Here is a 22,426-nt window from a genome sequence, read left to right on the forward strand (position 1 = left end):
TTATAAATGAATAACTATTGTGATTTATTGTTAATTATGTCCACACGGTTGATGCCAAGAACCACAGTGTTTAAAAATACCTCAAAATAGCCTCAAAGAAAATACAGAGTGTAGGGGTAAGAATTTAACCTCAACAACAACAGGATGCAGTTCATGTTATCAGTGAAACCTTGCAGGAAACCCACAGTAACAAAGAGCCTGTCATACTGCAGAGCTCAACATGCAGATGGACAGAAGCAGCAGTTTCGAGGCTGAACGTGTTGATGCACAACCTCATCAAGTTTAAAGCAAGGAAATGTATCTCCACTATTATGAACACCCAAATATCGTTTCAGCTAACTGGTCGCTCTGCTGACCTCTAAAAGGTATATATATATATATATATATATATATATATATATATATATATATATATATATATATATATATATATATATATATATATATATATATATATATATATAAAATCATGATATCCCCTAATAAGGCCATCATTACTAAAAGTAATCCACAGTCATGATCCCCCAACTATGCATCATCAAACAGTATGTGCTTATCACATGATATTCTGTTAATTAAAGAGAAAAACAACATTCTCAAAATTTATTTTTAAAGTGATTTATTCAAAGTAGTCAATCTACCAAACAAGCTCCATGTCAAGCAAATTATTCAACAAGCAAGACTAGTGAAAAACATTAAGTTCAAATAAGTGTTAAATTTAGATAGTAAGTCAAATAAAGTCTTCTTCATATTCATTTTGAATGAAATCTAAATTACAGTATTTTTTTTAATGACAAATGGTCTCAGGGCTTTCAACTACTTTAACCAAGGAGGGGGTTAACGAAAAAAATAGTAGCTGATATATTTGTCTCCTCGTATGGCAACATCACAACAAGGATTCAGTAAGTATGTCTGGTCTGTCTTCTTGTTGATGAGCACAGTAGAACGACGTGGTCGTTAGTTGTGTCAAACAGCACCAATGCAATCTTCATAAATCTCTCTAAGTAGCCTCTTTGAACAAAATGTGTGTCTAACACAAGTTGCGTTCCAAGCTCACAATCAACAAACACGGCAGAAGCTTGACAGAAGATGAAGATTTGCTTTTTATAGGCAGAGAACAATCACGTGAAATTACCTCAAATTCAAAATGTTAATTAATGTTAATTTAATTTAATTTAAATTTAAATTAAGTTAAAATTGTCATTTCCTTGTGGCTGTTGGGTTTTATGTGAGGATTTACAGTAGCATGCTAGTTATTTAGTTTAGTTAGTTATTTAGTATTTACGGTAGTTATGGCGTATAATAAAACACTTGACTGGAAATCTTTAATACAATACATGTACCGTATAAATGTGTTTCCTCCTTCCTTTCTTTTAATGAATTGTATTATTAACAATCACTGAGCCATTTTTTGAATTTCAGAATGGCTTTGGAATCTAAATACAAAGAAAAACAGCATATATCCTACAACTAATAAATAACCCATTTGGACTTTATTCATTTTTTAAGATGAAATTTCACATTTCAAGATGTTATATTGGCAATGTGAAGTTCTTTTTTTGCAGAACAATGCACATAATTTCCAGATTGTACAACCTCGTCTATGTCTTCAATTATCAGCTGTTAATAAATCATCAGATGAGAATAGCCGATGAATTCTTACATTCACATTTCATTCATATATCCCTTACACAGAGACAAACATATTAAGGACTTATTTCAAAAATATATTTTCAAATCAAGTAAAAGCAAGGCTACATTTCCAAATTACTAAAGGTACTAACTTTATGTCTGTAAACAATAAAAGAAAATGTAAATCCTCTACAAACATCAACAAATTAAAGCAATCAAATCAAATGCACACATTTAAAAAAAAACAAAAAAATTCGAAAAATAAATGACAGTTTGCAAGCAAACTGTTCATAAGCGTTTGGCACATGGTAAGTATAAGGTTTTTTTTTTTTTAAAATAATCTTGGGTTTTCTTGATCCACAGGATCAGACCAGATTAGTTTTTTATTATTATTATTATTATTAATGGATCCATTTTTGTTTATGTGAAAATCTGACACATATTCCAAACCTCTGGGCTATGTTTGTTTGATCTTGGTCTTAAAAATGCCCCACTGAATTTAATGATAACACTACCAAAATGCTGTGAGGTACCTCCAAGTGAATGGTAGAGGGCACAAAATAAATCAAAGACACCAGCAGTTTTGGTTAAGATGGTTCATGCATTGGGGAACACTGTCATTAAGAAATATATATTTGCTGTCTGTTTTTTTTTTTTCAACATTTATCAACGGAACCCACCGTAAAAGTCCCGCTGTGATTGAAAATAGCATTTGAACTTTTGCTCATTCTGAAGATTAAAGGGGCTGTCCCTGCTGCAACAGATCCACTCTGACACTTCTCTTTCCATTGATATACAAAAAGTATTACAAAATATTACCTAAACATTAAAAGGATTCATTTAATTTTTTTTACATTAAATAAAGTATTCGTTGCTACAGACTTTATGTTATTTGTGAAGGCCTGTTAAGCTGTCGCACATGAAGTATTTAAGGCCCTGAAAAAAAAAAAAGGTAAACACTATCTATGCAGCATTGAAATGTATCAAATATAAAAGTTAGGGTGAAAAAACATCCTTAGACATCACTTATTAAGACTCGGACTAGAACAATGAAATCAGCAAAGGTGTGCAAAGGTGTGGTTGTTGATCAAACTAAATTGTTTGTTCATATAGGGCCCCAAGAAGCTTATTGAAAGAATATATTTTTAATAGGTCTCTCTACTAAATTGTTTCTTGCTTAATACCATAAGCCTTCAGGATTGGGGGAAAAACTGTGAATGGAACGAAATTAACCCAAACATTACTCAGAATAGAATACGTTCATTTTCTACTACAGTCAGTGTCTTCATTTGTCGTTAAAAACTAATTCAAGCATTGTCTCTTATATAGAAGAGCACTCAGTATAAACATCATGTAACTCTTCAACCACAGGCAAAGCCCCAAAACGTCTACCACTAAAATAATATCTGGCATCAACCACATGTCTACATAAGACTTAACAGAAAATAAATAATTTCCACTTCTTCTCCACTGAGAGATCTAACATATCTAACTGACTTATATGTCCAAATGTCCTGTTTTTTGCATTTTATTTGTTTGTTTTGTTTATTTTTTTTACAGGCAACGATAGACATCATACATGTATTGTGATTCCGTCAGTTTTTTTTTTTTTTTTTCCCTAAAACAGAGAATGCAAACATAAATATGTTATCTGTTTCCCTTACTCTATTTGGTTATTGCAAACACCACTGTCTCTGAAAATGAAAAAGATATCTACAGTGTGGTCAAACTCTCTTTGATGGTTCAATAAAAAGTAAATAATAAGAAAAAAAAGAAAGAATTTTAAGGTGGTTATCAGAGTTTGTGAAGACCGCTTTGAAGCTTTTCTGGAGCTGACTCATTTTTCTTTTTAAAGAGACTTTTCAACTTTAAGGATTTCTTGCTCTTTTCCTTATCATGGTTCTTCCCACGGGGCGATGCAGGAGATGGGACAGCGATCCTTGGCGGCGGCACGGGGGGCTCCGCCTCTGTCAGCAGCCTGCTCTGGGGCAGGTTGGGTGTTGAGACGGAGAGGCTGGTTGGGGTCATGGAGTTGCAGGCCTTCTCAAGGATTCCATCATAAACAAGCTGACTCAACGGGTAAAGGTCCGATGATGACCTCCATGGCCCCTGGGAGGTTGCCATTAGATCTGGCTGTCCAGTTTGACTGGGAGATGAACTTAATTGGGATTCTCCCAGCTCCTCCCTCAGTACTGATTGTTTAGGTGTTTCCATCTGACTATCAATTCTATCCCAAGTGAGACTTTCTGTGGAACTGTCAATGTCAAGTCTCTGCATTCTTGGCATTCTCCTTCGGAGAGATCCTGCAGACATCTCAAGTTCATTTTTCAGTGTCATCCGACTTGAAGATGGTTCTAAACTGAACTCTTGCTTCTCTTGAATATCGGTACCATACTCCAGCTCATCTCTAGATATCTTTCTTTGGGGTGTTCTAGTGGTCTCTACCACTTTGTCCATTGCTAAGGCCCTCACAGAGGAATCAAGCTGGCTTTCTCCTTTATTCCATGGAAGCTTCCTAGAACTTGCGTCTAGGGACTTTCCCATTGAATCTCTTGTGATCCTTCTGGATACAGAGTCAAGCGTACGCTCAACATCGTCCCGTATCATCTTTCTTGAGACATTGTCCATTGAGGAACCCAACTTATCTCTTGATATCTTCCTAGGTACCATATCTGTTGTCGCTTCTAACTCGTTCCAAATAATCTTCCTCACATCCAGAGACAAATCACTTCTTTCTCTGTATAAATTCCTTGAAGCAGTTTCCATCAAATCCCCAATTGTATCTCTGTCTCCTTTCCTGGCTGCAAAGTCTGTGTCCAAGTCACTGGAAAGCCCCTTTTTAACTGCAACATTCATGGGAACATCACCTCTGTCTCTGGATATCTTCCTTGAAGTAGCCTCTATCAATAACTCTTCTTTGGATATCTTCAAAGAAGGAGTTTCCAAGGGAGAATCAAAGATTTTGTCTTTTGCCATCTTCCTGCAGGAAGCATCTACTGTAGCTTCAAGCTCGTGCACAGATATTTTGCGAACTGGAGATTCAGCAACAGCTTCGACTTCTTTACTCCAAGGCATTGTAATGGAGCTGTCTGAACGAAGCTCAGTTTCATCAAGATAGAGTTTTTGAGAGGACGTGTGAATCGTCTGACTAGGGAACATTTTGCTGAGAGGAGGTGAGGTCATATAGTCTGTGTCTGAAAACATCTCATCGGAGTCTCTATTAGTGAGAAAAAGAAAAGGAAGACTATGGGTGAGAAAGGACAAGGAAGGAAAGCAGGACGGAATCAAAGAACGGACAACATGTGCATCAACACAGATGTAGCTGAAACATAGTGGTTTAGCATGGGAGCATGTCAAAATCATTTGTCTGTAAAAATTGTGGTAGACATACTGTTTCTTCAGAGTTTTCAAGAAGCGCCCCTCTTCCTCATCAAAACAAGGGTATGGGGATCGGATGGGGATGAGAAGGTCGGGGTCTTGTGAGATCACGCCAGCTGGTGGCTGAGTGATGACACCAGGACGACGTGACCGACATATGGTGGACCCCCGTGTTCGAGGAGAGCGCTTCAGTGGTGGAGCTGTGACCGGAGAAAGGCCAAAGATGAACCAATCAGCAAAACCACTCCATCCATACATAAGAGAGGAAAATATTAGATTCTAGAAGATTAGTGATGTTGTGACTAGTTACAGCTTGCTGGCAGGCTACTAAGACTGGAGAGCTAATCACAAAAACACTAGCCATCTAGCTAGTGCTATTGAGAAAAAACAGATTTTCAACCTTTTTTCTATTTTCTCTGTTCCTTCAAATGTCCTCTCTTGCTATTGGTCAACGGCACAAATCTAAAACTTTAGAGTCTACCAAAGTTTAACTCAATGTTAAAATGTGTGCAGATTAACATTGGCCCTTTTGATCATCTGATGAACTTGAACACATTTACTAAATTTGCAGCTTTCAAACCTAACAGCTGACGTTGATCACATGCCATGGCCTCCACAGTCATCAGGTATGAGGCTGATGGAATACTTTGTTGACTGTAATGACGAATAAAAAAGGTCTGCTACCTACCTGGCATTTGTGATAAGACTGGAGAATCAGACTCTTCTAACAGATCCTCTATAGATCCCTGGAGAGAGCCGTGGTATGAGCAAGACGACTGGGGCGCTCGGGGCAACCCAAGGGCAGCAGAGTCTGAGTAGAGCTGGGCAGTGAGGTTTGCTAGCCCTGGATTCCTAATGATGGGGAAGCCACAGAGGCGCTCAATTTGCTGCCAGCGATGGAGGCGCTCACGTAGGCAGGCTGTTACTTCAGACAAAGCATTCCTTTGTGAGATAAATAATAATAAAAAAAAAAACCTTTGAGAAATGTGTTGCACATTACACACACAAAAAAACTTGTTTTGCTTGCTATTTTTTTTTTCTCACTTTGCCTCTAGGATCTTGTGGTCAACTTGGTCTAGAGAGGAGCTGTGGGCGACATGGAGAGTCCCCAGCACGGAATTCCTCTTCTTCTTAATTCTCTCTGCCTGCAAGAAAGTGTGGGTGCAGGTCAGATTGCTAAATTCATCATCCTGTGTCTTAACATTAGCAACAATTGTTATTGCGATTGGGCTGTTTCTATCCAGAAAAGGAAAGGAATTTGTCCCTTTTTTCATGAATTACCTCTTCCTTGGCAGAGGAAAGCTGCAGCACTGCGCTCTGCTTCTTGACATTGTAGTACTGGACCTCAACCTCATGTGTCAGCTGCAGCCACTGCTGGAGGGCTTCTGAGGCCGTCCAGCTAGCATGCATGTCCTTCTCTGCCTGCTTCAGCGCTCCGAGGACCTAAGGGGATGACATCAGTCAAATGTTGGAAATTACCATGAGCAGGAGTTGTTGAAAACTGAGCTCAAAGCTGAAATCCTTTTCTTTAAATTCTTTAAACTTTAGCAGGGAAAACGAGTATCTAGCATAGGTTTTGCAAAAGTCGTGTCCTCGAGTTGTATGGTGTGCCACCTGCTCCAACTCCTCCTCTGCGTATCTCAGGCGGCTGAGCTCACTGACAGCTCCCTGCCTCAGCCTGTGCAGACGGTGAGCCTCCTCCTGCGCCCCCATGATCTCATCCCTCATCTTCTCCTCCAGGTTCTGTTTCTCCTCTGCAACATTGCGTTTTTCTTCCTGGGCTCGCTCCAGTCTGAGGAAGCGAAATGTTTTCGGTGCAATCAAAAAGAAGTTATCTTAAAATCGCAGAGCAGGTGAGAGTCACTGGACACCGAATACTCACTGTTCCTGCATATCTATGAGGCTCTGTTCAGCCCTCTGCAGACTCTCCAAGTCTTTCATCATCTTAGCTATGTGGACCTTGCTGGCTTTGTTCTGGGCCTGGGCAAACCAGCAGCCTCCAATTCCCATCACCACTGATACAATTAGCAGCAGGTCCTTCATGTAGTTATGAGGACCTGTGGTGAAATGGAAGGTCACGATTACTTATAGTGCATTGATCCCAAATCCATCACAGGTGAGGCTAGAGGAAAGAGTCATTTTGATTACACATTAGACACAAATAGACAAACTAACACCACACATAGTTGACAAATGTTTTCTTAAACACGCAACATATCATTTGTGCCACTAGGGGTCTCTCAACCAAAACAAAAGACGTAAGAAGCATGGCATCATGGGAGCTGTTGTCTTTATTGTTGAGCAACCATCAAAGCCAGTGAAAATCTATCAGTCTATCATCTATCTATGTGACTTTAAGTGTTCACAGACAAGGTAATGCTTTAAAGTTTGTATTCACATTATGTTATAGTCTCTTTTGCTGATTTCTTTCCTCACTGTCTCCCAGAAGTTATAGCGACAGGCAGATAAATAAAAAGGCACTGTTACCTTGAACAAAATGTAGTATTTCCAGGTGTTTTAACACTGTCAGAAAGATGTTAGATAGTAAATTCATAACAAAAGTCTAATTGTTTTTAGTCTTTTTTAAAAGCAGAACTGTTACATATCATACCTTTAAAAACACTACCAACACAAGAGCTTTCTTGGATAAACAACACAACTGGAATAGTTAGTAGCTGTCCTCTGACTACTGGAAAAATCTGGGGGAACTAAGAAAGTAGTTTGGAATTTAAACTAAAAGAACAGATACATTGACGAGACATACGAGTAAGGAGAGGACTTGTTCTTACGTGTGGGTGGTCCAAACAGAACGACATCCAGAGCTTTGATGTTGAGCTTCTGTTTGTCTCTCTGGTCCTGAACCCTCAGCTGGCCACTCAGGAATGAAGGCTCATTCGCTGCAATCCTGCACACAAATGTCGCAGACAGTTCAGCGTGTTGATATGACGCTTACCAACAACCGACTTGCTTTCACGGTGACGTGCGATGCAGTAGCACACGAGACAGTTGACTATCGCATTGTCAATGGATATTCTCACCTGGGGAGTGTGTTTCCATTGACCTTAAAGTCTTTAAAGTTCCTCTCATACTGTGGCAACTCAACAAACTCCCTTAGCCAGCGAAGCACCGCATCCTGAGTCCAGTTGTGTACTGGGAAGTGAGACGAGGAAAGAAGACAAAGTGAGACTGAAAGTCGGACAAAGTGGACACAAACCCATTCGTTCTTTTGTACACACACAGACACGCACACACACACCTTCAGATGACTTCCAGCCCCTCCAGAGCTCCTCTACGGTGATGTGCTGGTCTTCTCTGTGCAGGTTGCTATGTTTGTTTGTCTGCTGCTGCTTCATGTCCTCAATGATAAACTACAAAGACAGCGAGGGACATAGGAAAGACCGTTTTGAGATAGAACATTAAAGAGCAAGGTCAGAGGGCAGAAGCACTTAAAATTAGCTGAGCATGAACTCTCAGCATCTCTGTCTAAAATAAAGTGGTTGTTGTTATGCGTTATGTTCTTGGGTTTCAATTTGGTAATAAGGACTGGGTTGTTCTGAGACTGTTTTTATTTAGAATGCATGCAGAGGCGTGTTTGTGTGTTGCAAACTTCAGTGATTACGTGTGTGTGTGTGTGTGTGTGTGTGTGCGTGTGTGTGTGTGTGTGTGTGTGTGTGTGTGTGTGTGTGTGTGTGTGTGTGTGTGTGTGTGTGTGTGTGTGTGTGTGTGTGTGTGTGTGTGGTGCTGTCTTGGAATGTGTCCTTGGCTGTAAACTGGAGCTTCATATGATTGCTAGGGGAATTTTGTGGCAACCGCAACCCGAGCTCCTGGATAGTGTGTCCATGAACTGCATTCTGGATGGCAAATGCATTCTAGAATTCTGGATTTACTACCAATGTCACATACAACGAAAGACACACACGGTCCTTGGACAAAATACATGTTCACTCTGTATATGATTTACTCTGACATTCTAGACCGAACTCTGAAAACATGCAACAGAGATCACATACATTACATGCAGTAAATATGCCTTTACATGCACGTGAAGAAGTGGAGGAATGCAGGAAATAAAGACTAAATACTTGTTTACATGACTTAATGAAAGACATGTTGTTCTTCCAAGTTTCTTTTGCAGGAAATCAAAAAAAAAAAAATCATACGTCAACAAACAAAGCAACAGATAAAGGTTTCACACCTTGTTTTGCAACAAAACTTTGTAATATTTCTGAATTTATTCCACCATAAACATTTATTCATCTTTCTAATGATTATTCATTTGTACTTCGATAAAACAAACATCATGCAATTAACAAACACAAATAACTGAAGTTAAATATTTCCCCTCTGTGCAAAAGCAGTGTATGACACCACAGATGCAAGCATTGTGTCCTTTCAAGCTGTTTGTGACGACTATCAAAAAAAATGTATTGAAGTAAAAGAGAAGCTGGAGTCTGGAAACATTAAGAGTTGTACTCTTAAGCATGACTATGAAGGTCACCAGTGTTACAGTATTCTATTAGTGCGAACCAGTTTTGTCACTGAGCCAAAAGCAAAGTTATACCGTTACTATCCTTGAAGCAGCACTTGACTCTGCCGCCGGCCAGCGCACCTGTTGTTGTATTGCTTTACCCGCTCTGTCTTGTGCATGCGAGAACACGCACTAGGATTTGCAAGAGCCAAGAAAATGGGGTTAACGTTTCATGAAGCGTGAGTTTCGTACCTCCACACTCTCCTCCACCTCAATCCCGCCATCTTGGTCATCGTCCATCATCTGGTGGATGCTCCGCAGGGCCTCCAGGCTGTAGCGATCGGCCTCGCTCATACATGGAGGAGACACCACCATGCAAGGGTCTGCACGGATCAGGAAATCACTGTCATTATTGATTATTATGTCGCTGAACTATGCTATTGGGCACCTTTCATTTCAATTCTGATTACAAGTTGAATACTTTCTTTTGTATCATCACTGCTACCTTTTTAGCAGATACAAGAAAAGACTGTCTTACACTGGTATTCTTTGACTTCTGGCTCAGAAAGGGAATGTACACTGTATAATTCCATTCATTTACCAATAAATTATTTTCTTCTACTGTACATTACATAAGTCTCCTCTGTTTGATCCAAAATCCCAACAGGTCAATAGACTAGTTTCCCTGAAAATACATTTAAGATGCAGAAAAAAGAAGACATTTCAGGCCAGCGAGGGAAACATGTCCCCTTTTCAGAGTCACAAACGAAAAGGATTGAGTATCTTGTACTGAAAAAAACATGATCTCTCAGCCTTTTTTAAAAATTTAGATTGATCTCTAGGCTATTTTTTGTCTCATTATTAAGGCTTAGCTATGGAAAATGAGATATAATACTTTGCTAGGAAGAAAGGGCTAAAAAAATAAACATCCTTGTAATTCTGTAAGTGCTGTTTGGCAGGCAACTGGACTTGTTTCACCTCTAATCCAAGAGGCTTCTTCAGCTCTAACTAACCAGAGGGGAGTTGCAGGAATTTAAAACTGAGAATCTTTAAGGCCATCTTTAAGTCTAGAGAGAAAGCAACCTTTCCAATCACGTAAACTGTCACATCTGTCCAGTAATGAGTGCTGTTAAAAGTACCAAAAGTCATAATTAAGCACACGTGTAAGTCACCAATAACACTTGCGAAAAAGCCTTTTGGTATCTGAAGTAATCTTCTGGCAATAAATGTACTTAAGTATCATAATTCTTGAAAATCAAAACCCTCTTATATGTTTTCTATCTATTTCTGTCAAATAAATTAATTAAAACAAAAACAAAAAAAAAAATCAATCCACATGTGCTGTATTAGGCAAATTTGGACAATTAACTAACCACAGAATGGGTTAAATCCATCTGTTAACAAAACAATCTCACCTCGAGCAGCACTCTGCAGCTGCTACACAGAACTTCACATGTTTACAAGTGTAAAAATGAACTCTTTTTACAGGGACTGGAAAGAAAATGCTGTTAAAGGGCCCTTAAGACAACATGATAAAGTGCCCTTCAGGGTGCACTCCCGGTGGAGAAGTGGAGGAGTCTGCCACTGCGCTGACCCAAGGGATGGAGGGCTTCTGCCAAGTTTGTATGAGGGGATATAGATCATAGTTAGTAAAGCAGGCTTTTACAGTCACAACTGTGAACCAGCAACAGTGCCAATGACAAACACTGATTTTATACTGAGTCTAGATCACCATTCTAAAAATAAATTGTGATCGATATAATTGAGGTTGAATCCTTAACTGCATCAGACTTCGAGGCAATGACTGGCCAATGAACTAAGTCACAGCTCAGTGAGGCCTCTCTAAAGAATAGGTCAACGTGGACCAAACAGCTGTGGTAATTTGGATTTAAATTGTGCAGTATGTTCCGAGCTTAACGATAATACCGCAACACAAATACATTAGAGGATGACTCACAGCTTTCCGTCATCTGGCACACTGAGTCACAGCCCATTTTTGTCCCTGTGACTTTAGAGTTTTGGTGCTCCAGGAGCTGAAGGGACTGGGGGTCAAAGGTTTGCTAGTAACCGGTAATACCCGCAATCAAAACAAGCTCCAGTAGCACTAGACGCTTCTTGTATGGATGTATGGAAGGAGGAATGAAGCCATGGGGAAAAGTGACTTCTGGGAAATAAAGATAGTGACGTGAACATTTCTGCAAAAATACTGACATTCATTTCCAAAGTATTCTATTTTTCATGTTGTGCAAATCCTGTCCCATGAACATCAGCCCAGAACTATGGATGTTTAATAGTGCAAGATGATCCTGTGACATAGGGCATCTACATGAGCAGCAGGGGTGCTGTGACGCATAAGGAAGAACGCAAACTGAACATAGGGAGACGAAATGGCTTTAATGATTCATCGCTTCCTTGCTTGACGTGTGGGGATGGATGACAGATGTGAGCTATTCTGTTCATGATCGTTATTGTCTAATAGTTTAAATGCTTCACAGGCATTAGTCAGTTTTGTGAAATGCTGAAACCTTTGAGAGTAATCATGTGAAAAATGTGGTCGATGTTCATCTGCTCACTCTCACAGGCAGGAGCTGGATACCATTGTCCAGAGAAGAGACATCGATCTGTTTGATGATGAAACTTGAATTTCTAAGCTGAGGAAACCTCTCAGCTGGATAGGCTATCAAATATCAATGGAGCATGACAGTCCTCTGACCAGTGTGTGTGCGTGTGCCGGTGTCCCTGTGGGACCTCCACGTGACCTGAGTTTAACCCTTTCCACAGGTGAGCTGGAGCACAAAGCAGCTGACGTCACACCATCAAAATAAAACTCCTGCAAGATTTAGTACTGTGACGAGTTTTTAGTTTTCTGTCTAAATGTAGATTCAAAGTACCTACTGTTTTCAACATGCATTTTGACAGGATATGTAAGATTCACAAAAATAATTTGGGCTGTTCTCTAAAGATGTGGAAAACCGTGAAGCCGCTCACTATTTTGTTATCATCAAAAGGAGGTAAACTCTCTCTCTCTCTCTCTCTCTCTCTCTCTCTCTATATATATATATATATATGTATATATATATATATATATATATATATATATATATATATATGTATATATGATTACTAGAATAAGCCCAACAAGGCATAGACTGTACCAGAATCACAATCCATGAAAAAGTACCTTGGAAAGCAAACGTGAAAACAGACGCACGACAGGAGAGACTGGTGCCCTGCGTAATATCTGGCGCTTCACTGGTGATGTCAGGAGAGATTGTAATGCTCTGTCTAGCAGGATGAGAATTAATATGTCAACCTTCACTATTTGATTCAGTCGCTCTCTCGTTGCCTCATCCACCACGTACCTGTTGGGTCGAAGCCTGCGCCCCCACCGGGGAAGGTGAAACCGTGGAGGTCCCCGGCGCCCTGCGCGGCCACGAAGAGCGCAGCGGGGAAAACGACGAGCAACAAGGGGGACAGAGGCAGCATTTCGGGTGCTTGATAATCTTGTCGTCCTGAGTTGAGAAACTCTTCAAGGCAGACAGAGAAAGAGCACACGCGGTACCGACCCCCGTTCAGGACTCACCGGTGTCAGTCTGCGAAAAGTGTCAAGCGATCTGTGTTGCTATTACGGGTGCAGCCAGGAGTGAGATGTGATACTGATGATTCACTTAAAGAAATCGGGTTAGCTGAATAAGTGCACCTCGAAGTGGGGGAAGCGCACAAAGACAGGATTGCGCAGTCATCCAAACACGATGCGGCCGTGCGTAAAATAACAAGGTGGCCGTGCGTAAAAACAAAGTACTCCAAAAGGTTGCCAATGGTGTTCCGGCGTGATGGCTGTTATAAATCCATTCTGGGTAGAATAACAAGTTAGGATGAAAGTGCCCGAGGCTCATCCATCGTTAATACAACGAAATAAATAAACAATAATAATCCAGACATAGACCTATAACCCTGCTCAGGCTGCACCCCGCCTCTCTGTTCCTCTTGTCCAGTTAGAGTCTGCGCTGTGCGGCCTTCTGGTGTCTCTATAAGCCAGCTATTCGTTCACGTCCGGAGCTCTGTTCCCTCCTTGGTCACCCCTTTCCCAACAGAAACGTTGATGTGTGACGTTCTTACTCGGAACTGAGCTTCTCCTCCCCCCACCTCCCACTCGGCCTGTCTCTGGCAGCGGGGCCCCCAAACACCTTATTATGTTTCCAAACCCACCGCCCCCGCCCAGCGCACAGAGATCAAACATTCTAGTTAGCCGAGGTGTTGATCCAGTGACCTCAATGTACAGTTCCTGGATATGCTTTAATCTGTCATTGGTAACAGAACCGAGCATAGAAACACAGTATCCTAATGGAGGATTTCACCCTCCAGTTGTTTTTTGTGGCTTGACTGATAATGGTTTGGGTGGGGGGGATCAATTAAAGCCTCCAGACTCCACCAGTGCTTGAGATCTAGACTGTCATGCCAGGAATAGCATGTCATATTTCACGTCATGTCCAGGCTGTCTGGGTCTGACAGTTGTATCCATGTTCACAGATCTCCTCGCTATGCGGATAGACACAGTAAATGTTTGCACACCTGTTCGTGGGGCCTCCAGTGGTGTCTGTCTGTGCATGGGTTGCAATTTTTTTTAATTTTTTTTTCTCTTCAGCACGTTTGCACAGAAACACGCAGATGCACGTGGTTCGCCCTCATTAGACTACAAATCTTTGGTAGAAACGTCCAGAATGTGAGGGACACAAACAGACCACATGCACACACACACACACACACACACACACACACACACACACACACTTAAAACAGTTACAAGGCATCAGGTTTCATTCCAGCAATTCAGCACCCAGTTTAAAAATAGAGGGGCAGATTTGACCTCTACCCTGTGGAGCATGCCCATGTGGCAAGTGTCCATTAGGCCTGAGCAGGACCTGAGTGAGGACACAACATATGAGGATTTTACATGATTTCTTCCCCCCAATTTCTGCAGAAGTACACACACACACACACACACACACACACACACAGTTTATCAAAGGGTGACGCAAGTAAGAAATGCGACTGAAGTCTTCAAAGTGATGTAGTTTCAATATTATTTAGATTTAGCATTTAACATTTAGATTTAATACTTAGATTGTTTTTTTCATCTAGATTTAGATTTAATATTTTACATTTACCTTTTACATTTAGATTGAATCCCTATATGTACATTTAGCATTTAGTTTTCATTTAGATTTAAGATTTGGACATAAAATTCAGATTTACATTTTACATTTAATTTAATGTTTTTACTTACCATTTAGCATTTTGCTTTAACATTTCCATTCAAAATTTAGATTTAACATAAATTTGGCTTTAGATTCAACATCTATATCTTTTTTGCAGATAAACATTTTTTTAAACCAATTTGTCTCAAATGGAAATGGAAAATGAGCTAAATATAGAAAATATATCAATTTGAAATCTGCAGTCAGCGCCCCATACATACAGACTACATGTATGACCTACAATGTAAACGGAAAACTGAAAGGGCATCCTTTAGTAAACTGCGGTGTCTGAACTGATATCAAACACTGAATCAAACCATGAGTTGAAGCATCGGTCTGACACAAAGTATTGACACAAAGAGCCATAAATCCAAATGTTGGGCAAATATGCAACACGTGCAAGAAATTAAGAGATTGTCATCGGTGTCAAGGAAACTCCTGACTGTGTTTTTTTAAAGGCAACATAATCTGAATGACATGTGACTCTTGACTTGGTTAGTAAGTCAGGTCAAAGTTCAACCTGCTGAACAAGAGAGGCCAAACAAACTACGAGTTTGAATCTAAATAATCATCTCACTGCAAAAAAACCAAAAACAAAACAAAAGCAGAACCACAGTGGGTTGTATTAAAATGAACTCTATTTGCTGTCAGAAGGCATGTTTCACTTGACTTAATTTACATCAACTTCGTACAGTGACTTTGTTCAAAGGCTTCAGTGAAATAAGCATCGCTGCTGTGTGCACAGCAAAGGCAACAGAGGGACCGAGTATATTTAAAAGTGCACCTTGATACAATAAACAGAACACTGGTTAGAAAACAAAGGCCTTCATCTCCCAGAATACATTGATAGTGTATTACATATCATCACACACATACACTGCTCGCATCCGAATTGACATCTTTGATATAAAAAGTATTTTGGGACTTATCAATTAAATCCAGTGACCTAGAGGATTTAAGGCAGTCAAGCCCAGTGACTGCAGGTAGATTTGCACGTTTTAATTGCCTAGTGACGACTCTCCTACACACCTTAGCTTGAAAGTTTCTTTTTCATGGAGGAGAGCTAAAATTTCCAATTTCCAAATGACTGATAATATGATGCACAATAATGTTGGCACATTCATCAGCAATGGCAGTGAAAAGCTTTCAAAATAAAATATTGGCATCAGCTCAAAATGACCATTTCTTCAGATTTGACAGGCCAATAACATGATGCTTCAATTTTGCACATCTGACCCGAACTGTTGACTACTTTGTCCACTACTTAGATTAAAATGTATAACTGGGTGCACCAAAAGGATGTGCTAGTATACCTAAATTAAACAGTTAGGTGCACCAGTGCAACCAGTGTGAAAGCTGGTCTGGAGCCCTTAATTTGGTGACCAAGTCCCAAAAAACACCAGTGAATATTAAAGAAAGAGGAGACAAGCAGAGGAGCTGCAGTCAGACCATTAAGAGACGCACTACAAGAAATGTCCACTTTGAACAGCCAAATGAGGCAAAACTCAAATAGGTGTCAACATGACAAATTCTATTTGGTAACAAAAGTGAGCTTACTATGTAGAATCATACAAAAAAATGTACCTCGGCAAAAGCTTATAAAATATTATATGAATAAAATAATATAATAATATTCCTTGGTCCGTAAAAACTATGTTACTCTTACAACACAGGTTTCCCTTGCACACAACGTATAAATCAACAAGTTCAGTGAAAACACAATGTCTGTAGAGAGAAAGAACATGGTGAAAACAGCTTCCAAACCCACAGGCATATAAAAACAAAAATGTTCTTGTACAAAGGCTGTTGTGAGCATTAGTTTCATCTTCTTTATGTGAATGTCCGTGGCTATCAAGGTCCTCTTTAGTGGGGCTTTTATCATGTCCACAACACACCACAAGAGGGAGCTAAAGAGAGGCATTCTCTTCAACCAAAGTCTTATCCCCAAATCTCTTCAGCTTTCCTGATGATCACAGTTGATGTTTGACGAAGGCTTTCTGAGCCTGCGGTGTGTTTGCATTTACTCACAGGTCCATGATCCTCTTTGGAAAGTACATGCACACACTGTCTCACTCAGTCTTCCATAACACACATACAAATGACACACAAAGTACACACACACATGGACGCACGCACACGCACGCACAGAATAAGTATTACTACGACAGCACCGACATGTTTGATGCCCCTGACGACATGCCTGAGTCACTGCTGCCATAAGCCCCATGGCCGTCTGTGAGGCCACCCAATGAGGAGGATGGTGAGGATGAAGATGCTGGTGATGAGGAAGAGGTGCTATGTGAGCGCAGAATTGCCCCAGCAGCGCTGCAGTGGGGCCTGGGCCCTGGTTCAGGGGTGTAAGTGAATGTGAGGGCGGTGGCGTAGATGATTCCATCGTTGCGGACCAGTGTGACGGGGACCTGAACCGGCTGCCTAACCCAGCGCCAGCCCTCCCTGAAGGCAGAAATGTCTGGCACCACGCAGAGGACGCTCTCTCCACATCTAACGGGAACGTACAAACAAGAGAAGGGTCAGAGAATTTGAGCTGTTACACACTAAAAGTGCACCTAACAAATATTTTCATTATTGATTAACCTGCTGATTATATCTATGAATACTCAATTGTTTTTAATTGTAAAATTTAAAAACATAAAACATGAAAAATTATCACAATTTCCTAAAAAGACATCTTCCAAACACAAAACACAATGACTTGTTATTTATCATAAATGACAAGGAAAAGCAGGGAATCCTCACATTTAATAAGCTGGAAACAGCAAAAGTTTTTACATTTTGCCTTGAAAGATTACTGAAACAATAATCAGAGTAGCTGATTATTTTATTAGGATCCATTAATCAACTCGTCAAGTAATCGTTGTGACTCTATTGCACGCACCGATATAAACACCTCACCTGTACATGGTGTCAGCCTCCACATCTCCAAACCACACTCTGAGGTTAGGGGTGAAGTTCTGTCCCGTCAGCTCCAACATTGCCACATCTCCTCCACCATTTAACTTGACACAGACATACAGAATGGCTTTTGAAAGGTCTGAGGAAAACACTCAAGTCTGCTGATTTAAAGGAATAACAACCACATTTGAAACTAATAGGGTTGTGCGCGTACCTGCAGGCTTTCCACCACGGGGACAGGTGTAACCGGTGTGGGGACGGGGCCCATTCCCTCATAAAAGGTGTATTCTGCCTTGTCGGTGCTGATGATAGTCCAGGAAGCCCCGTCGTTAATAATCTCCTTGTTAGTCTCTTTGGAGCACGCTGGGGCCTGGAGAACAAAACAACATGCACATACATATGAGAAAGAGTGTCGGGTAGGAGCTCGCACAATGAGAGGGATAAAGATTAGCGTCTCGTCTCCGGCATTCCAGCTCATTAAAACTAATGGGTAGACCTCTTACATGGATACTAATTTCACAACACACACCCGCTGGTAGGTAATGCTCTCAGCAGACTGGTTAATATTCTGTTGTCTGCATGCACAAGGAACAGCGCTATTCCAGCTAATGATAACAAACCACAGACAGAAACATCATCCATACTAACTGCTTTTTACTGCAAAAATACCTGTTTTATCTGCTGCAAAGAGGGAGGAGCTCTTAAGACACATTCACTTCTGGTTATGGAAATAAAAATCAACTTCATTTGTGAATTCAAGCCTTTGGAACACACTTATTTTCCATATCAGGAGTCAAGTTTGATGTGCATACTATTTAGAGCCATTTGTCATGCAAAACTTATGTACACAACTTTATTTGTTCAGTGTTTTTTATAGAGAGCAACATTGAGATTGTTGAAAGAAATTTGAAATGTATATTATTGGGATAGGTACACGTAGAACAAGCAGCTACTTCACAGGAAATCAAAAAATAACGCTATGAAACGGGACCATCAACATTATTTTTTAATCAATACAAAGAACCGGGGCTGAGACTTACAGGAACCGTATTCAGAAAGCGGGATTAAAATAACTGTGTGTGACTGATTGCCCACCTGGAACTGGATGATCCTCTCCTGTGAGAGACAGAGATACATTCTGTCTGTATCTTTCAAGTAGAAGCAGCACTTGTGAAGCTGGGACACTGGGTCATCTGCATCCAATGAGGCAGTCTGTTTGTCCACTTTGCGAATGACCTGAAGAATTTAGGCGAACACACCGATCACAAACAGATGGAAAGGAAAAATAAAAACATGTTCAAATCAACACAAACACATTTGCAAGGTTATGAACATCCCTGCGTGTGTGCACATCAGTGGCATGAGCGCTCACTTTCTCACAATTTGGAACCGTTCTATACCGATCCCACCAATCCTGACACCAATATCAGTAATCGGTGGGATCGGTATTGAACCATACTCAACCTACTTCTCACAATCAACTGACTGACATGTGAAATAAGACAGATGCATGCATACCAGTCTAGGCAGGGCCATGCCAGTGACAGAACAGACCAATTTAACCGTCTGGCCGTAGTGAATATAGCCATCTCTCACAGCAAACTCCTCCCCTTCAGACTCCTCATCATCCACTAAGCCAAACGACACAGAACACAAACAATGATAACGTTACAATGAGAGTATCTGATCTCATGCAGGTACGGTTTAACATCAGTAAAAACAGTCATCAAAGAAATGAGCATGGAGGTTAAAATAAAATAGAAAAAAAGAGGAAACACAGGCGTGACTTACAAAGGTGGATGTAGAATGCTCCCCACTGTTGTGAGCTGGCAAGAAAGTTTCCCCCCTCTACATGAAGATACCTGGTGCTAACCGTCTGGGAACGCAGGCGGTTAAACAGCGCCACCTTAGTCCCTGACGCTATACACACTGGGGAGAAAGAAAAGTAGAATGAGTGAGAAGAAAAGAGCATCTTCGCATGAGCTCCGTGCTTGTTTGTGCGATGACACATCCCGCAACTCACAATCTGCGTTTTTCAAAGACTGCTTCTTCTTGGAGGGCTTGGAGATGACCTTGATCCTCTTGCTGAGGAAGACTCCTATGTTGGCACTATTCCCGTACAACATCTTCACAGACAGCATGAAGTGCTTCCTTTTATCTGAGTCACTGATATACAGCGTCTTAGCGGTGCAGAAGTGCTGAGGAGCAGAAAGAAGGAGAGGTTAGGAGATTTCATGTGAACGTCTACTCTTTCACTTCCCTCTTATGTTCTTCATGGAACAACTTTATAAGTGGCACGGATGCACTAAAAAAAATAGATGACACGCAAGGACATTAGCCACAGCAGGAACACTGTTAGCAGGGTTTTGTGGTGACAAACAACGGCAACAAAGCAGATATATATTTGTTTCGTGCTGTGGTTACTCTGCATGGTTTGTCAAAAAGCAAGCGCCTTGTTTACTGGGAGAGTGAGTGAGGTGTGGGGGGAAACACCTGCAGTGTTATAAATGACCACCCACCTTCCCCTCCAGATTGAGCTGCTGCATCTCCTGCTCACTGCTGCCTATGCCGATGAATGCACATGGCTGGGCCTCCTGCTCTGTGCAGCCCTCCTTCTCCATATTCTCCAACTTCTTCTTCCAGCCACTGCCCATCAGATACACGCATGGTGGAGGGCAGAAAAACCTACATTTCACAAGCATAAGTCAGAAAATAAACATACAAAGGGATTTCAATGCAAGATTTCAGCATCAAATAGTCGTACATTAAAAGTTTGCAGCTTTGAAGCGTCCCACACAAACCTTTTTTCATTTCCATATGACTTCTGCGCAACCTTTGCATGTAGTATGAGAACTGTTTGATCATCCTTTCCCTTCAAGTAATTCCTCATAGCCTCCCTGGAAAGGAGGAGAAACATGTTAGCACTTTACCCTCACAAATTACATTTTTAATCAGGTTACTTCATTCAACTTTCTGCAATGACTCAACAAGCACTGTGAAGGGTTGCTTGTGTCAAAAGGGTTTCTACCTTGTCAGGCGCTGAGGCTGTGGTCGCTCACCAAACTTCCTGCAAAACGAAAACATCAGGTTTGCAAGTTGTTTATACCTGGTTTCAGTGCTAAGGCAGTGTAGCAGAGATGAAAATCAAAATCTGGAACGGAACCTCTGAACAGGATACTTAAGTGTGATAACGTAGATGGAGACTTCATCAGTAGGTTAAATAGGTACAGATATATATGTAGTCAAAACAATATATTTAAGAACTACTTCCAGGTAATATTCAGAAACTTTCTTTTTGATAGAGAGGGGGGTTACAATTTGAGGGAAAGGTTGAATGTCAAGATGCCAGCAGTTCGTACGACTATAAAAAAGAAGGTGCGTTTCAATCGGTGATGTAAAATTGTAAAACAGTATGATCATGGAGCTTAAGCAATGTCTAAGTTAATGATCCAGTTTTTGTTTTTTTTTTTCAAAAAAAGGTACAAGGAGATGATTTTCAAAAGCTACAGGGATGAGGGAGGGCTTAACAAATGCGTTTGTGTGTATTAAATATGAATGTCATGTTATTTAATAATGAGATACAGAAATTAGTACAGGTGTGTGTGTATATATATAATGTATAGTATATGGGTGTGTATGTAAATATCTTTATACATAACGTATTAATAACGTATTAATTAATTATTAAGTGTATTTAGTATATTGAATATATATATTATTAATATATCTTATCTTATTATGCTTATCTGTCGAACTAATTCAACTTTTTCTCAAGTTTTTTTTCACATCTCCCAAATAAATTTGCATTTATTCATTCATGCTGAGAATGATGCTTAAGTTATCGAGCAACACTCTGCTGGCTGCTTAAAGCGACTGCTATGAGGTTGATGTACATTGTGTTGCAGTTTGCCCACTTTATAGGGATATTGCGTTGTTGCTGTACTTATTTGCTGAAGCAGATGACACACACCGAGTAGTTAGTCTACAATACAAAACTGGTGACTGACTGAAAAGTTTCTAAAACAGTTTGAAACAGGACTCAGCACCGCGCGACAACTAAAGAAACGGCAGAGGAACCAGGCGATACTGCGAAGAATAGTTTTACACAACTGACCCCACATCAAGCCACAAGTAGCTCTGCGTGGGGGGAGGCTAGCTGACAGCGAGGCAACAGCGCTAGCATCCAAAAACATCACCTAAAAGCACTTCAGCCTGCCAGTGTTTTATCACAAGACAACAAAACTTTATTTTCAATAACAATATGCTTTGAATTTCAGCACTTACCCCGTAACAACGGGCGCCATCTTCCAAATAACCCCCCCCCCGAAAAAAAAAGAAATCCCAACAATCGCGAGATCCCTCCCCCAGGCCCCCCTCCCTCACCACAGTCAACGGTACAACACACAAGAGCCAGACTGGAAGGAAAGGCAGGGGGGGAGAAAGGGGCGGGAGGTGTGACGGGGCAAAGGGGTGAGAAAGAGGGGGAGGGAGCGGCGACGGGCAGAGGGCAGACGCCAAAACAGCAGGCGTGGGAAAGTTGCAAAGTCGCGCGAGAACGGGAAAACTCTCACAATCGACATGAATGAAGACGGGCCGATTGTATCGCGAGATGAGCAGCCAAACCTCACAACCTACTTTTTTTTTTCTCACAAGGCGCCCTCACTGTAACTCGATTCCCACGCCTTATTGAGCAATAAAGCAAACTACACCTCTCCGTGTTGAGGAGCTGGAAACACAGCATGAGGATTAAAACGCCTTTGAAATATATATATTCTTA

The 22,426-nt window shown here is 40.8% G+C and overlaps 2 protein-coding genes across 5 annotated transcripts; both read right to left on the bottom strand.

Moving 5' to 3' along the window:
* Positions 1–623: 623 nt before the first annotated feature.
* On the bottom strand, positions 624–13,541 carry stim2a (tromal interaction molecule 2a). 4 transcript variants are annotated; one of them, XM_037109484.1, is made up of 12 exons: positions 12,841–13,541; positions 9,731–9,861; positions 8,267–8,378; positions 8,049–8,160; positions 7,800–7,915; positions 6,893–7,067; positions 6,625–6,802; positions 6,292–6,453; positions 6,055–6,155; positions 5,699–5,862; positions 5,024–5,210; positions 624–4,849 (listed from the first exon to the last, which is right to left on the bottom strand). In XM_037109484.1, exons 1-12 carry the CDS (start codon positions 12,962–12,964, stop codon positions 3,427–3,429), a joined length of 2,985 nt encoding a protein of 994 aa, XP_036965379.1. In that variant the 5' UTR covers positions 12,965–13,541; the 3' UTR covers positions 624–3,426. The 4 variants fall into 4 exon arrangements, with proteins under 4 accessions (XP_036965379.1, XP_036965370.1, XP_036965398.1 ...); XM_037109475.1 differs by having other exon boundaries at positions 5,699–5,952; XM_037109503.1 differs by lacking the exons at positions 8,049–8,160; positions 8,267–8,378; positions 9,731–9,861; positions 12,841–13,541 and having other exon boundaries at positions 5,699–5,952; positions 6,893–7,132; positions 7,800–7,843.
* Positions 13,542–15,354: 1,813 nt separating this feature from the next.
* On the bottom strand, positions 15,355–21,953 carry LOC119025686 (recombining binding protein suppressor of hairless-like). The gene is made up of 11 exons (XM_037109516.1): positions 21,934–21,953; positions 20,678–20,716; positions 20,451–20,546; positions 20,169–20,334; positions 19,673–19,847; positions 19,441–19,578; positions 19,168–19,280; positions 18,745–18,885; positions 17,864–18,019; positions 17,650–17,753; positions 15,355–17,238 (listed from the first exon to the last, which is right to left on the bottom strand). Exons 1-11 carry the CDS (start codon positions 21,951–21,953, stop codon positions 16,896–16,898), a joined length of 1,491 nt encoding a protein of 496 aa, XP_036965411.1. The 3' UTR covers positions 15,355–16,895.
* Positions 21,954–22,426: the final 473 nt, after the last annotated feature.

Source organism: Acanthopagrus latus, chromosome 1, assembly GCF_904848185.1.
Source record: "Acanthopagrus latus isolate v.2019 chromosome 1, fAcaLat1.1, whole genome shotgun sequence".
In the NCBI taxonomy this organism is placed as follows: domain Eukaryota; kingdom Metazoa; phylum Chordata; class Actinopteri; order Spariformes; family Sparidae; genus Acanthopagrus; species Acanthopagrus latus.